Source organism: Colius striatus, chromosome 3 (assembly GCF_028858725.1).
Source record: "Colius striatus isolate bColStr4 chromosome 3, bColStr4.1.hap1, whole genome shotgun sequence".
NCBI classification, from domain to species: Eukaryota; Metazoa; Chordata; class Aves; order Coliiformes; family Coliidae; genus Colius; species Colius striatus.
Window position 1 is genome coordinate 21255367 of NC_084761.1, and position 13035 is coordinate 21268401.

The 13035-nt window shown below is 49.0% G+C and overlaps 1 protein-coding gene across 1 annotated transcript; it reads right to left on the bottom strand.

Annotated features, from left to right (window-relative positions):
* Nucleotides 1-245: 245 nt before the first annotated feature.
* LOC104549933 (16 kDa beta-galactoside-binding lectin) lies at nt 246-12406 on the bottom strand. Its single transcript, XM_061993157.1, has 5 exons — nt 12301-12406; nt 2817-3019; nt 1277-1356; nt 969-1140; nt 246-470 (listed from the first exon to the last, which is right to left on the bottom strand). The coding sequence occupies exons 1-5, from the start codon at nt 12404-12406 to the stop codon at nt 327-329; spliced, it is 705 nt and encodes a 234-aa protein (XP_061849141.1). The 3' UTR covers nt 246-326.
* Between the last annotated feature and the right edge of the window lie 629 nt (nt 12407-13035).

Sequence of the window (13035 nt, forward strand, 5' to 3'; positions counted from 1 at the left end):
AGAGTTTAGAAAGCTAACAGCCAGGGATCACTCACTGCAGCAAACAGGGTCAAGGGAGCAACTACTGCTGAGGTAGTTTCATTCACAGTAAATCATGCTTTGCCTGGTATGTGCTCTCACTCTGTCCCAGCTGCAAGGCTGCAGTGTAAGTAGGCATATAGCTGGATACATACCCCTTCCCACTGCCCACCCTTGTAGCACACACAGGAGCAAGCAGATTAGAGCAGAAAACAGCAGAGGAAGCAGCCATTGCAAGTTTGGGTTTATTTCACTATGCAGAGGGGAGAAAACAAAACAAAACAAAACCACAAACCAAGCTATAGGTGTTAACTGAACTTAATAGCTTTGACTTTAAAGTCACCCTCCACACTCAGGTATTCAACTTTCTCCATGCCCAGGCGATTCGGGAACTGGAACTCGGCCTCAGGCAGCTTCACTGTTGCCTCCGTTTCATTGAAGGAGATGCAAATCTGGAGAGAGCCACAAGAAGGAAGGCTAAGACACCACAGCTCACAAGCCTCGCTCCCCACCACATCCAGTCTGGGCACAGGACAGATGAGGTGGCTGCTGGTGTCAAGGCCATGCTCACCAGCTCATTCTGGTCCCTGCACAGCAGGGGCATGGAGGGGAGGAAGTTCATTTGCTCTGCCTCAAGCAGAGCAAACTTCTGGAACAAAGGGATGAGACAGACCTAGTCTGAATCCCAGCTTGGTGTTTTAATTGCTTTTACTTGTGTGGCTTGCAAAGGAAAGCCCAAATGGAGCACTTAACACATCAGAGCTGTTGGGCATTGACTTGAGCAGAGCAGGTCTGGACAACTGGCTTCAGCTGCAAGATTCTTCCTCTGTTACTCCCCTTTCCACGCCCTGCTCCTTCTCCACCACAGAGGAGCAAGGTGGCATTAGAGCTATGCCCCTGTCCCTTCAGTGCTTTGTAGCAAGGCCTTGCATGTACCTCTGGTGCCTCACCTCAATCTTGTCACCATGCTGGAGAGGAAACTCAGCCTTCCTATCCTCTTCACCCCACATACCGTCCTCCTTCGAGTTGCAAACGATGGTGTTGACATCCCCATGACAGTCAAAGCGTGGGTTGAAATGCAGCAGGAGGGTCCCACTGTCCTTCCCTACATTCACAGAAAACCTAGGGAAACAGAGAGGCAATGCAAACGAGGTGCCTGTGCAGCAGCTCCAGCTACCCAGTACTGACAAGCTGAGCACAGCAAGAGCTCATGCTTCCCCCAATGCCACAGCAATCCAGTCACCATCTCCTCACTCACCCTTTAGCATCAGGCAGGATCTTCCCTTTGACCTTGATGCACTCACCAGGCTGGATGTCCAGCTGACTAACCACCAGTCCCTGCAGGAGCAAGCCACAGGAGTTAGTCTGTTGCAAGGCAAGCCTACCAGTCCAGCCTGAGCCCCAGCACAAACCAGCCCTGTCAGAACCAAACACATTTGCAGTTTTGTGCTAGAGGAAGGGTTGTGTCGGGCCAGCTGCCTGTCTCAGCCAGGGAATCCTAGTTCACCACCACCACCCATCGGCTTCTTCCACCCCTGAGCCACACAAGCTGACACGGAGGTGATTCAAGCAAGTCTAGCAGAAGCAGGGTACAAGCACTGATTTACCAGCTTCTACAGAAGGCATCCTCACCAGTGAGCTTATGCCTTTCTCAGCAGTGGCCAGGGCCATTACCACTGGATTAACAACAGTTATTAAGGTCTCCTAACATTAGGCCTACTCCCTTCTCTCGGTGGGTCTCCAAGGGACAGGAGCCACCATAAAAGTTTCTTGTCTTAGCTTAAAGCAGCCTACGTCTAGAGAGAGGGGTCACTGGAGCCCACTTCTGGCTGAAACACAGTAAAGCCAAACAAACAGCCCTTCAGAAGCTCCCCCTGTGTAGAAGGGGGCTTGATCCTTTCTTCAAAGCCAGGTTATTTGTTCCCCCAGCCGCATACCCCCAAAATAGCACTTAATACCACCTGCTTCCCTCAGTTAAGAGGAAGATGCTGTTTGGTGAGGTCAAGCATAACTCAAATCACTCTTTGCTGTCTGTGCACCAGGCTCAAGTGCAATTGTACTGAGCTCCATACACCAGATAAGACTGACACTGATTTCAACGTTTCTCTGTTTACTTGGGCTAGTTCTTGCCTGGCTAGTGCAGACCCACGGCCAGCTGCTGCAGGCTGCCATGGAGTCCAGGACTGCCACTCAGCCCCAGCAGCACTTGTCCCCACGCCTGCTCCCTGCTCTCGCCTGCACACACACCGAGGTCGTTTCCCCGGTTGCTAAACTGCTAATTGTCACAGCACTACCGCCGCCTTCAGCCTCTGTGCCTGGAGCAATGCCCGAGCCCGGCCTGGGACAGCCTCGCCGCCGGGAGGGCTTTTGAGGAAAGGGAAGTTAGAGGGGCAGAGGTGGGTTAGAACACACTGCCATGCTGCTTGCCTCTGCCGGTGAGTGAGTGGTGAGTGGTGGCTCGGTCCTGGACCTAAAAGGCAACTCCCCAGAAGGAAAATAAAGAGGATGGGGGGGAAAAAAAAGTATAAAGAGTACTCAAACTGTAGAGTTGCAAACGGTCCCAAACCTTCAGAGTACTCAAGGATATAAACATGGATTAAAACAGCTTTCCCACTTAGATAACATGTTAGAGAAGACAACCGTCAGGCCAGCCATACCCATTCTCCCCCAGCCATACATCCGCCTGGCATTTCCTCCCAGCTAATCCCTCTCTCCTCCTACCTCTGGCACCAAGCCCAAAACCCACAGGCAGCCACCCCAGGCCCGTCACACGGGCGCAGCGGGAAGGCAGGACTCACTCGCTGCATGCTGCAGACACCAGCCCGCTCCGGGCGCCCGCAGCTCCAGCCGCAGTGACTCAGCCGCGGCGCCCGCGGCTTTAATCGCTCGGCAGCACCATCACATGATCGGGCGAGTGCGGGGAGGGGAACGAGCGGAGCGGCCCCAGCTGCTGCACCCGAAGCTTTCCCAGCCGTTCCAAGTGCGCAGCGGGAGATCGCGACTCATGTTGTTCTTTGCAGGGAGGATGTGTGTGATTTCAGAAGCTGATTGCTGCTGCGTGATCCTAGAAACCCGTACTGTAAGCTCTTGTGGCTGCTATGCAGCGTGTGCTGGCGTTTCGCCCGGGGAGCCTCAGCCTGGCTCTGTGCCTGCACCGAGGTGGCTGCTTTTTGTTACGTGATCCGCCGTCTAAAATCAGGGTTAGAGTCCTCATGTTACTGCTGCAGAGTAACCGTCCCTGACAATACGTGTACGCATCCTCCCAGCCCAGCGAGGAGCCCGGACTGACGAGAGCCGCTGGCTGCAAAACATCACTACTTGCAGTTAGGTGAAACCCAAGGGTTTGTTCTATTCTATGCCCTCAGTTCAGGCGTATGTGAAAGTTAAGGTTGGTTGTGTGGGGCACTACTAGATGTGAGAATTTCAAGCTGCAGCTTTTGAAAAGTTGCATGATCTAGTCGGTTCCATTCCAGTTGCAGAAGACTCCAGAGGGAAAAGAGAAATGCTTTTGTTAGTGAAGGAGGAGGCTGGGCAGGGCTGAGTGCAGCCAGCAAGAAGGCTGCTTTCCCAGCCTGTCTGCAATGCCTGCTTCCCCCTTTACTGTGTCCGTCAAAAGCACCCAGCATGACTACCCCGAGGGTCTTTACAGAGCAGGGAGGTGAAGGTGGGATTAGCTGCAGGGCTTTGTGGATCTTTTTAACTGCATCATCCGGGTGCCTCTTGTAGCCTTAGAATGGCTTTAACAGGGTCCTCGGACCTCCGTGCCTCAGTTTCCCTCAGACATGAAGTGGTGCTAATGAGATGCAACTTCACAATCCCACCAGTAGGACTTCAGCCAGAGCTATATAAATGCAGCATGTTATTGTTGGTTAAACCATGACCAGGCTGCGAGATACCTGTCTGCAGATAACTTTAAGAAGTGCTGCGCAGGGCAGCTTATGAAACAGCACAGGAATTTATGGCTAGGTAGCAGGAGGAAACATGCTGTCCCACAGGAGGCTGCTGGAACTTTGTTAGAACGTGGTCACTGTTATTGAACAGCATCCCGATCCCCAGCACAATCCTTTGCACCAGTTATCCCCCCCAACCATTTTGAAACAGTCATGTGGCATTTCAGCATCCCATATGACTCTGGGAGAATCAAAGCCCAGCTACGTTTGAACTAGAAAGTCACAAGCCTGAACTGGAGCCCTGTGACTGGGTGTATAAAAGGCAAAATGCTGACTGAAAGTACTGTCAGGGAAGTCCTGCACTTGCTCTCACTTCCAACTACTTCTCTGGCCATCCTACACATACACAAGAGGCACACTGAGGTCAAGAGTTAAGGTCAGGAGCACAGTTGGCACAGGCATCATACCCATGGAGAGCAGGCCCTCTCCATGGACACTTTGGAGAAAGCCCAAGCAATTCCACCTGAAGCTTGCCTCAGTCCCCAGCACATTTTAGCTGGGATCACGTGTTGGAGACAGGCTTTGGGCCCTGCTTTCCTTTCTGTGCACTTGAGTTACTGTGTGGCTGTTCCTCATTTGCTGACACGCATGAAGGGTTGAGCAAATTCTGTTTGTTTGGTTGGGCTTTTGTATTTGTTTTCCATGCACTTCTGTGAAACCCCTGGAGGCTTCTCTCCTCCTTTCAGTGCTGCAGTACTGCTGGAGGAAGAACTGCTGCCAAGGGAAGTGCTGGGGCCATGGAGTGCCAGTGTTGGTCGCTCTGACTCTCTTTCTGAAATGCACATTTGTGAGCTGCTTTTCTGGCCTGAAGTCTTCTCCTCTGACCCTTTCCTTCTGACAAGGAAATACCTTGCTAATAATATGTGGCAACTCCACTGTTTATTTTCCTTGAGTGGTCTGCGCTGGAGCCTAGTTGGTTTCACAGCAAGCACTTTGGTCTTGTCCCTGATTTAAGGTATGCTTGGTCTTAAGCCCTGTGAAATCAGTGAAGTGTTTATTCTCAGACTACAATGCTGATCCCTCTATTTTTCCTAGGGATTAAGGCCAGTGGTGGGAAGGCAGAAGGAAGAACATCTTCCCTTTTGCAATGTCCACTGGGAAAAAGTGGGAGAACATTCCCCAAAGGTCTTCCTCCCCTTCAGAGGGTTTGTAAAGGGAGACAGGCTCAAAGCAAGGCAGCACTACCCAGCCCCACCCCATCAAGGGTGACCACAGCCCCTCTGCCCAAAGTGAGGGAGAGGACACCAGCCTGCAGAGAAGGAGCTCTGTGGCAAACACACTGTGCTTTCTGGGATGGAAGTTTGTGCCACAGTAAAGCTCACGGCAGGCCGGCAGAGGATTAGGGTGTGCTTCAAGGGGGAAGAGAGCAAACTGCTCTTGCACCTCAGGACTAGCAGGGGATGTTCTGAAAAGAAACCTTGGGCAGAAGACGGAAAGCAGAGCAGAGCTCTCGTTAGGTTTTGTCTGGCTTGTAGCAAGGGATTGAACTATGTACAGCCCCTGGGAGAGCAGCTGGGGTGCATACAGCAAACGTGTTCCCCTTTCCAGGAGTTACTGCTCGCTCACATGCTCCTGGGGAGGAGTGTTGCAGCCACCAGGCAGCTCTGGCAGAAGCAGGCAGAGAAGAGTCATCTCTTGCTCATCCAGAGTGCAATTCCCAGAAGTGTTTTGCCCTGTGAGGAAAATTGAAGATGCCCTCCTGGCAGGGCCCTTGCAGGCTTGCTTGAGGTCACAGGGCCCTGCCCAGCACCAAGTCCCCAGCCCAATCTCGTAATTCATCTCTTGATTTGCACAGGCTGAAGCCAGACAGCTGGCCAGTCAGATTTTCTTGTAACTCCCTAGAAATGCCTTGGACTTGCTTTAGAAAAATGTAAATACCAACAAGGACTTAGCATGCTGATTGTTACTCTTTTTAATCTTCCGTGACAGAAAATGTACCCTAGCCCTTGGCAAGTCATATCCCTGGCTAATCCCTCCTGTCATTAGGAATGGCTTACCCCTGCTTGTGGAAGGCCTGAAAACACACCTCCGCTGCTGGCTGGCTCAAGGGCTGTGGTGTATCCTGTAGGCTGTGTGGCACAGGGTGCAGGGGCCAATGCTGCTGGCTCTTCAGTGTCTCTGCCTGGTTTGTCTTGCACTGAAGCCACACACACTGCTAGCTCTTGATGCTACACACCACAAGTTATTCATTTCTGTAGCTGAGAGAGAGGCTCCACTCTTTGCTGAAAGAGCAAATGGTAGCTTTCTCTTGCTTTGGAGATGGCATCTGGCCCAGCTCCAGCACAGCAGTACTGTACGTGTGCCTCCCTGGGCAGCCACCACTGCTTCAACCTTTGCACCCATGGGAACACCCCTCCCAAATCACTTTGGCTCCTCAGGGAAGGAGAAAAACCACTCCAATGGATTTTCACTAGTATAAGAGTTAGACTGGTGAAGTAATGACAAGAAAAGCTCCTCACTCTTCTCTAGTGTGAGCTAAAGCTTACAGTTTGATTTGAGTTAGGAGGAGTTTGTACTTTTAGGGGAGATTTATTCTTCTCTTTTAAAATCCATTCTCAGTTCATCAAGCACAGACAGCATCACTCTCTTTCACTATCTTTAGGCAATATTTCTATCAATAATGTCTGTATGGGCTACTGGTCTCAGCAATAGCCCCTGGTTACTCTTGCAACCTAAATATTATGCTGTTGTAGCATACTAGATATACACACTATTTGTATACACACATGAGGCTATTTCTCACCTCTTAGACTATCTGGGGGATTTAACTTTAGCAATCCTCTGCTACTGCTGTTTAAGTGTCTGATTCTTCCTGTTTGTCCTGTAGCGTGCCAGTTTGTCTCAGCTGAGAAGTTTCTGCCTTTTTGCTTGAGTAGCCATAACCCCCTGAAGAGTTTTATTGCAGCCTTTCTGCACCAAAGGTCCCTTGTGTGGCTAAAACAGTGCTCTCACCATGGTATCTTCCAGCCCTGTGCTGTCCATGGGGGAAACTTCAGGATTGGTCTGGAGAGCACAGGGAAATAGAGCCAGATTCTCAAGAAAAATCCTTAGTCTGCTCCTGAAAGACAAAAGATAGTCAGGAGAGGAGAGACCATCTCAAAGCCTGCAGACCTTGAGCCTCCCAAGGCCCTGCCACAGAGGGAAGTCTGTGCCAGGAAGGGCAGAAGGTCTGGTCCACCCCGGATGCCAGCTGGGGTTGCATGGCCACATGTCACTGCAGTGCTTTTATCCCAGAGGGCTTCCGGATTTCAGCTTTCCCTACATTAAAAGAGAAGCACCTCTATTCCAGGTTAATTATAAATTAAGTTAATTATAAAGAACTTCTTGCATTATCTCAAAGTGATGAAAGGAACTTGCTGATCCCTTCCGTGGGATTTAAAGTATGTCTCATCATTTTATTTCCCTCATTAACACTGACCCAAGCTGACAACTCTTGTGTTTTTCCAGTCTCTCAATGGATAATATTTAACTAGAGCAAATTGTTAACTAGCCAGGAGAACTGAGGCTTTGTTATTTGGGACTCATTTTGCTTCATCATCTCTCCCCATCCCTTTTAAGTTTGTAGGTGGCAAACACCACTCCTCAGAGTTGATTTCCTCATCTCAAAGGAGCTGTTTGCATTTGTTTCTCATTGGAGGTACCCAGTAGTCTGACCTTAGGAATCCAGGTACATCTTTTCCTCCTCTTTGCATCTCACCAGAAAGCAGGAAGATTAATATCTCCTCCAAAGACACCATGCTTACAAGAAAGCGGTAATAAGCAGTGTACTGCCCTGCTGCTGTACACAGCCTGTGCCCTCCACCTGCTAGGCCACTCTTTTTCCCATTTATTACCGTACCATCTCACTGGGACAGACCTGTCCTTGTTCCCCTGTGACATCGTGCCCTAAGCAGTGAGGTCTTGCCCTGGAGCTGGAGGCTACAGCTGCTTCTGTGGCATGGATTCACAGCAGACAGCACAGGTTACTCACCCTTCAACTGCATGTTTTCTAGAAGTCTGTCAGCTCTGGCAGTTTTAAGTTTGGGGATTTGTTTATTTTACATCTATGACCACATTGCAAACCTGCAACAGGGAACAGACCCTGGGAGACTTTTCACTGGGATAACCCAGTAGGCATAGCAGCACTTCCCAGGCTTTATGTAGCCCTCTGGTCTAGCTCGACAAGTTGGGTTTGATCTGTAACTTGTGATGAGCTGCTTCCCTGGTGCATGGCCGTCTGCAGCAGAGGCCAGCATCACTTACCTGCTCTGCAACAGCAAGATGTGCTGTGCTGAAAGCCAAAGAGCTGTCAGCTCTGCCAGTATGGCTAACCACAGCCCGTTTGTGGCACAGAGGCACTACCAGGCCTACACATTCACAAGCTATCATGAGAGCTGCAGGGGAATTTGGGCAAGCATAGCCTGATGAGAACAGCAATAGTCAAGTCAGCCTTTCTACCTTCTTCTATCAGATGTGCAGAGGGCACTGGCAAGGGGTTCCTGCCCTCCCAGCAGCTGATAGAATAATATCTGTTAGTCCAATTATATTTTCTCCTAATGAGTTCAAGGCTTGATTTTCCTTGTGTCACTCTAATTATGCAAACCCTGCAAAGCAGAGTTCTCTTGTACTGAAGGACTGTAAAGTAGTTGTTTGTTTTGGAACTTTGCTCGAATCAATGGGGTAAAATACCTCACAGTGACTTTGAAAAGGGTGGGACTGACCCTTCTGCATCAGCATGGTGTCCACAAAAGCATTCCAGCAACCTTAAACTGGATGGATTCAGAAGAGCTCTTTTCTAGCCTGACATATAGCACATACAACATGCCAGGATGGTTTAGAAACTCAAGCCATCTGGAGTTCTTTCCCACAAAAACATGTGTGTGCCAGAATTTGTCTCTTGAGCCACCCACAGTGAGAGAGGATTGTATTAAAGCTGGCTCAAGTTTCTCCAATTCAATTCTAGGCAAAAGGAAATTGTCAATAAGTATTTGGAAAATGCCTTGGGAGGAACAAGCTGAATAAAGATGCAACAAACAACTTTGAATAAACATGAACACTCTCCATTCAGATCTCTAGGATACTGAAGGGCCTTCAAAATGATGGTACTTGAGGTGAAGTTCCTTCCCCTTCCTGCCACCTTCTCCCTGAGTGGTTTATTAGTCAGATTTATGGTTTACCTGAAATGAACCCTGGGTCATGAGGGCTCCCTTGCTTCAGAAATAAGCTCTGAAGTGGCTGTTGATGTGCAATAAATGAAGATATACTCAGATTTAAGACTAACATTACTGGATCACTTTAGTACAGCAGCTGTAAATCAGTAAGAAATGCAGGCAGATCATTTGATTGTCTCCTCTTAATGACAACAGGCCACTTCTCACTGAAGGTGACATCTCAGCTCATAGCTGAAAAAGAAAGAGGCAATTAGAAAAGCACACAATACACAGATGTTGAAAAGTACATTTACAAGTGTGCTGCCACTTACAAGTGGCAGTTCAGTAAGTTCTGCTGGGAAGCACGAGCATCATTACTGAGCACTGTGGCCAGATCAGAAACCCTGCTCCTAAATGACTTGAAGGCTGTGATGCTCTCCCTTGTAACTCTTGCGTGGTCCCGTGGAAGGCTTCTCACCACAGCATGATGAAATGAGGCAGTGGTGGGGAGCCGTGGGCAGTGCAAGATGCAAGGAAAGGGGAGGGCTGACAGTATTTCCCACCCTGGCAAGAAAAAAGGAAACCGAGTGAGTGCGACTCACACCAAGGCCTCAGCCATGACTCATAACATGGGTTGCAGTGTGCCCTGGTCCCATGGGAGAACACAAACACCGCCGGCTGCTAATGCAGGCACCGCCACATGAGGCAGCGAGAGGTGGCAGCCTCCAGAGGCACGCTCCGAGGCACTGCCCCCACATGGCCAGTGGAGTGTGCAGCCAGGTGTGCTCAGCACCAGAGGAGACAGTCAGCTGTCTGACAGCTCTGCTGCACACAGTCCCACAGCACCTTCGGAAGTCTCAACCCAAGGACACACAAGCAGCATACCTGCCGAGACTGCAAGGTATCAAAATCCAAAGGAAGCATCAGTACATCTGCCCTCCTGTTTGACCACAGGCGGGAAGAGAAGGACTTTCCAGATGCCGTGGCTGCATGCATGGACGTACAGATCTGTGACTGACTGCTGCTCATCACCAGCACAGATCATCTGACATCAGAAAAGCCATGCAGCATTAAATCAATCAGCAAGCACTGTGAGGAACAACCACCTTGGGCTTGTTGTGAGGCAGCAATGAGAAATCAAGGAGAGGGGGGAGCTGTAAGATGTTTGTTTAAAATCATCTATTCAGTATTTCTAAAGCAAAGAGACAAAAAACCCAAATCAGATGCAAATGACTCCTGAAGGGAAAGATCTGCATTTCCCTCGAGCGTGCCACTCAGCAGATGACTAAACCAGTTTTATTGTTTATGCATAGATATATGTGCAACTTCCTTTGACTATGCCCATCAGTGCATCTTATCCTGGAGGCAAGACTGCTGGGCTTAGTGCTCTCCTGGAGGTGGTATTTATGAAAGCCACTTGCCTAGAAGCACTCTGCCTTGGCAAGAGCATTTCATTCCCTTTCCCCCTCCTCTGAAACACTGCAACCACACCTAGCCGATGAGATGTACAACTTTGTGCAGTGCCATGCAGTGGCTCATCTTTCTGTGGAAACAGATGTGTTTGGACTTATACATACTATGTGTTATGAAACAACATCGCTCATGGCCCTCTCCAGAGAGGAAGCTTTATATAGAGTGATTTCTGATGGGGTTTGTTGGCTTCTTGTGCTTGCTGTGAACTAGCATCTCTTACTGCTGTGGTACATTCCTTGCCTTTGCCTATGGACCAGAGAAAGAGAACAAAGATAAGTTAACAGGTTTGTGGCTTATAAACCTCCAGGGAAAAAAAAGCCAAAAGAAGATTCAGGCTTTGTCACTGATGTTGTGACTCATAGAGCTGATGAAGTGTTTTAATACAAGAAGCTATCCAGGAAGGAAAAAAGAAAGATTATTTCCTAATGCAGTTGGACTGTTTTATACATGTTTTCTTATATAAGAGTTAATCCCTTTCCAGGGTTTACATGGATTTGCATCTTACAGTCTTCAATAATGTTCAGCACATGCCTAGCAAAGGTCTGCCTGCTTTTGGGGTGACTTGGTGCCACTTGGCACGAGCACAGACACTGGGTAAGGGATATGGCCTCATTCAGGCACAGGATGTAGTGTGACTTTGGGCGTGAAGTCAGGGTCACAGAACAGGGTCTTGCCTTGGTTGCCCAGCCTACACACATGGATGCATGTGTGGGCTGGACCAGAGGCACTGGCATTGCCAGGCAGCAATATGAAACAATGCACAGTGACAGGCAGGCTTTCTCTTGGGTAAAGTCACAGGGAGACTGAAGCTGCAAGAGAGGAAACCAGTGATGGTCCAGGGGAGGGACTGTTGCTGCCTCCAGGCTCTGCATGGCTTCTACCAAAGCCCTGCAGGCTGAAAGCAAGCAGCAACATTAGCTCTTCCCTTGGGCTTTTGCTCTGGAGCCCCACTCTGTTCTCCTAGCATGCTTGCAAACCACCTGGCTCTGGGGAGAAACCTTGCCCTCAACAGCTCCCCATTTCTTCTGGGGCCAGGAGAAGCAAACAACAGTACTAAGTGATGGGTCCTGGTGACCAAGGACAGGTTGCCAAAACAGCAAGGCTGCTGTCAGTGCTTTAGACAAAGGCTGCAGTCCCATGCACTCGTCTACCTCTGATAAGAGAGCAGCCCAAATCCTTGCTCTTCAGATACCATCACCTCACAGTGTGAGAAACACTAGAGAGATAAGGAGGGCAAAGTGCTTCTGCATCCCTGTGCCAGTAACACTCCTCAGAAAAGCCTGAGAGGTGTTTCTTGTCCTCTCTGTCAGGGAGACTCAGGACCTTCCCTTTTCCCCATAGCAATGTGTTGTGTTTACCAGTGGCATGCAACTCCCCTGCGGACTTTGGACAAGGTGTGATCACGCCTGCTCTGTGCTTGGCTGTGCAAGGCTATTTGTTCCCTGCTGAGCTATTATGGGACTCCAGGCTTGACACATACAAACAAACATCTCCTAATTCCCACTTTCACTAGAATGTTGTGAGCTATGCTAAAGACCATAAAATCCCTCTTCTGGTATCTGATTCCTCAGATCATTCCTCAAGGAAAGACTTTAACCAGGAACTATGCTGAGAGAGGGCCAGCAGCAAGGGGGAAAGGTGCTGTGACATATCTCAAAGGATTTTAATCATTGCTTGCCATGGCACCATTAGAAATGCAAACTGAGGCCAGCACCCACAGACTGACATACCTGCGTGGAAGAACTTGTGAGTAGCTTTGATGGATGTTTCCTTCACAGCAGGAACTGTGACTTCTTTAAAAAATATCATTTTAAATACTTTGTGGCCTTTGAACATGTAGAACACACCTGCCTAGGAAACACTATCACAGAGACAAAAGCATTAGGAATCTTTCTGAGACCAATCTACCGTCAGCAGTTTGGTGCTTTCCATCAGTGCCATCAGAGCTAGGAAAACTAATGGCAGGATAAAGGTGTGTTCCACAAATACAGATTTTGCTTTGCTTATATTTTCTGACCAGGCTGTACACTATGAAAGTCCTGATAGATGTTAGGAGCTTTAAGTGTCTTGACTTTGCAGAATCCAATACAGGTTGAAAGCACCAAGAGCCTTCAACTTATTTAAACCATCCAGAATGAAGCTTGCTCTACCAGGTGAAATTAACTGCTCTAATGGAAAAATCACAACCTATGCAAGATCATCCATCTGTGTCTTCATAGCCAAGCTGTTGCACTAGAAATTGGGTCTTTAACACAAAGGTGCATCGGCACCAAGTCTTCTCTCCATAGCATTTAGTGCAGCAACCACTGACCTGACGCTTCTCCACAGTCAGCCAAACCCAATCTTTAGATCATGCAAGGAGCTGCACTACTTTTTCCCCACTCACCACCTTTTAAGAAATTCTTAGGATTTTTCTTTTGATTCTCTGTCCTTGTAGTACCTTTTTTTACATGTTACCCTTCAAG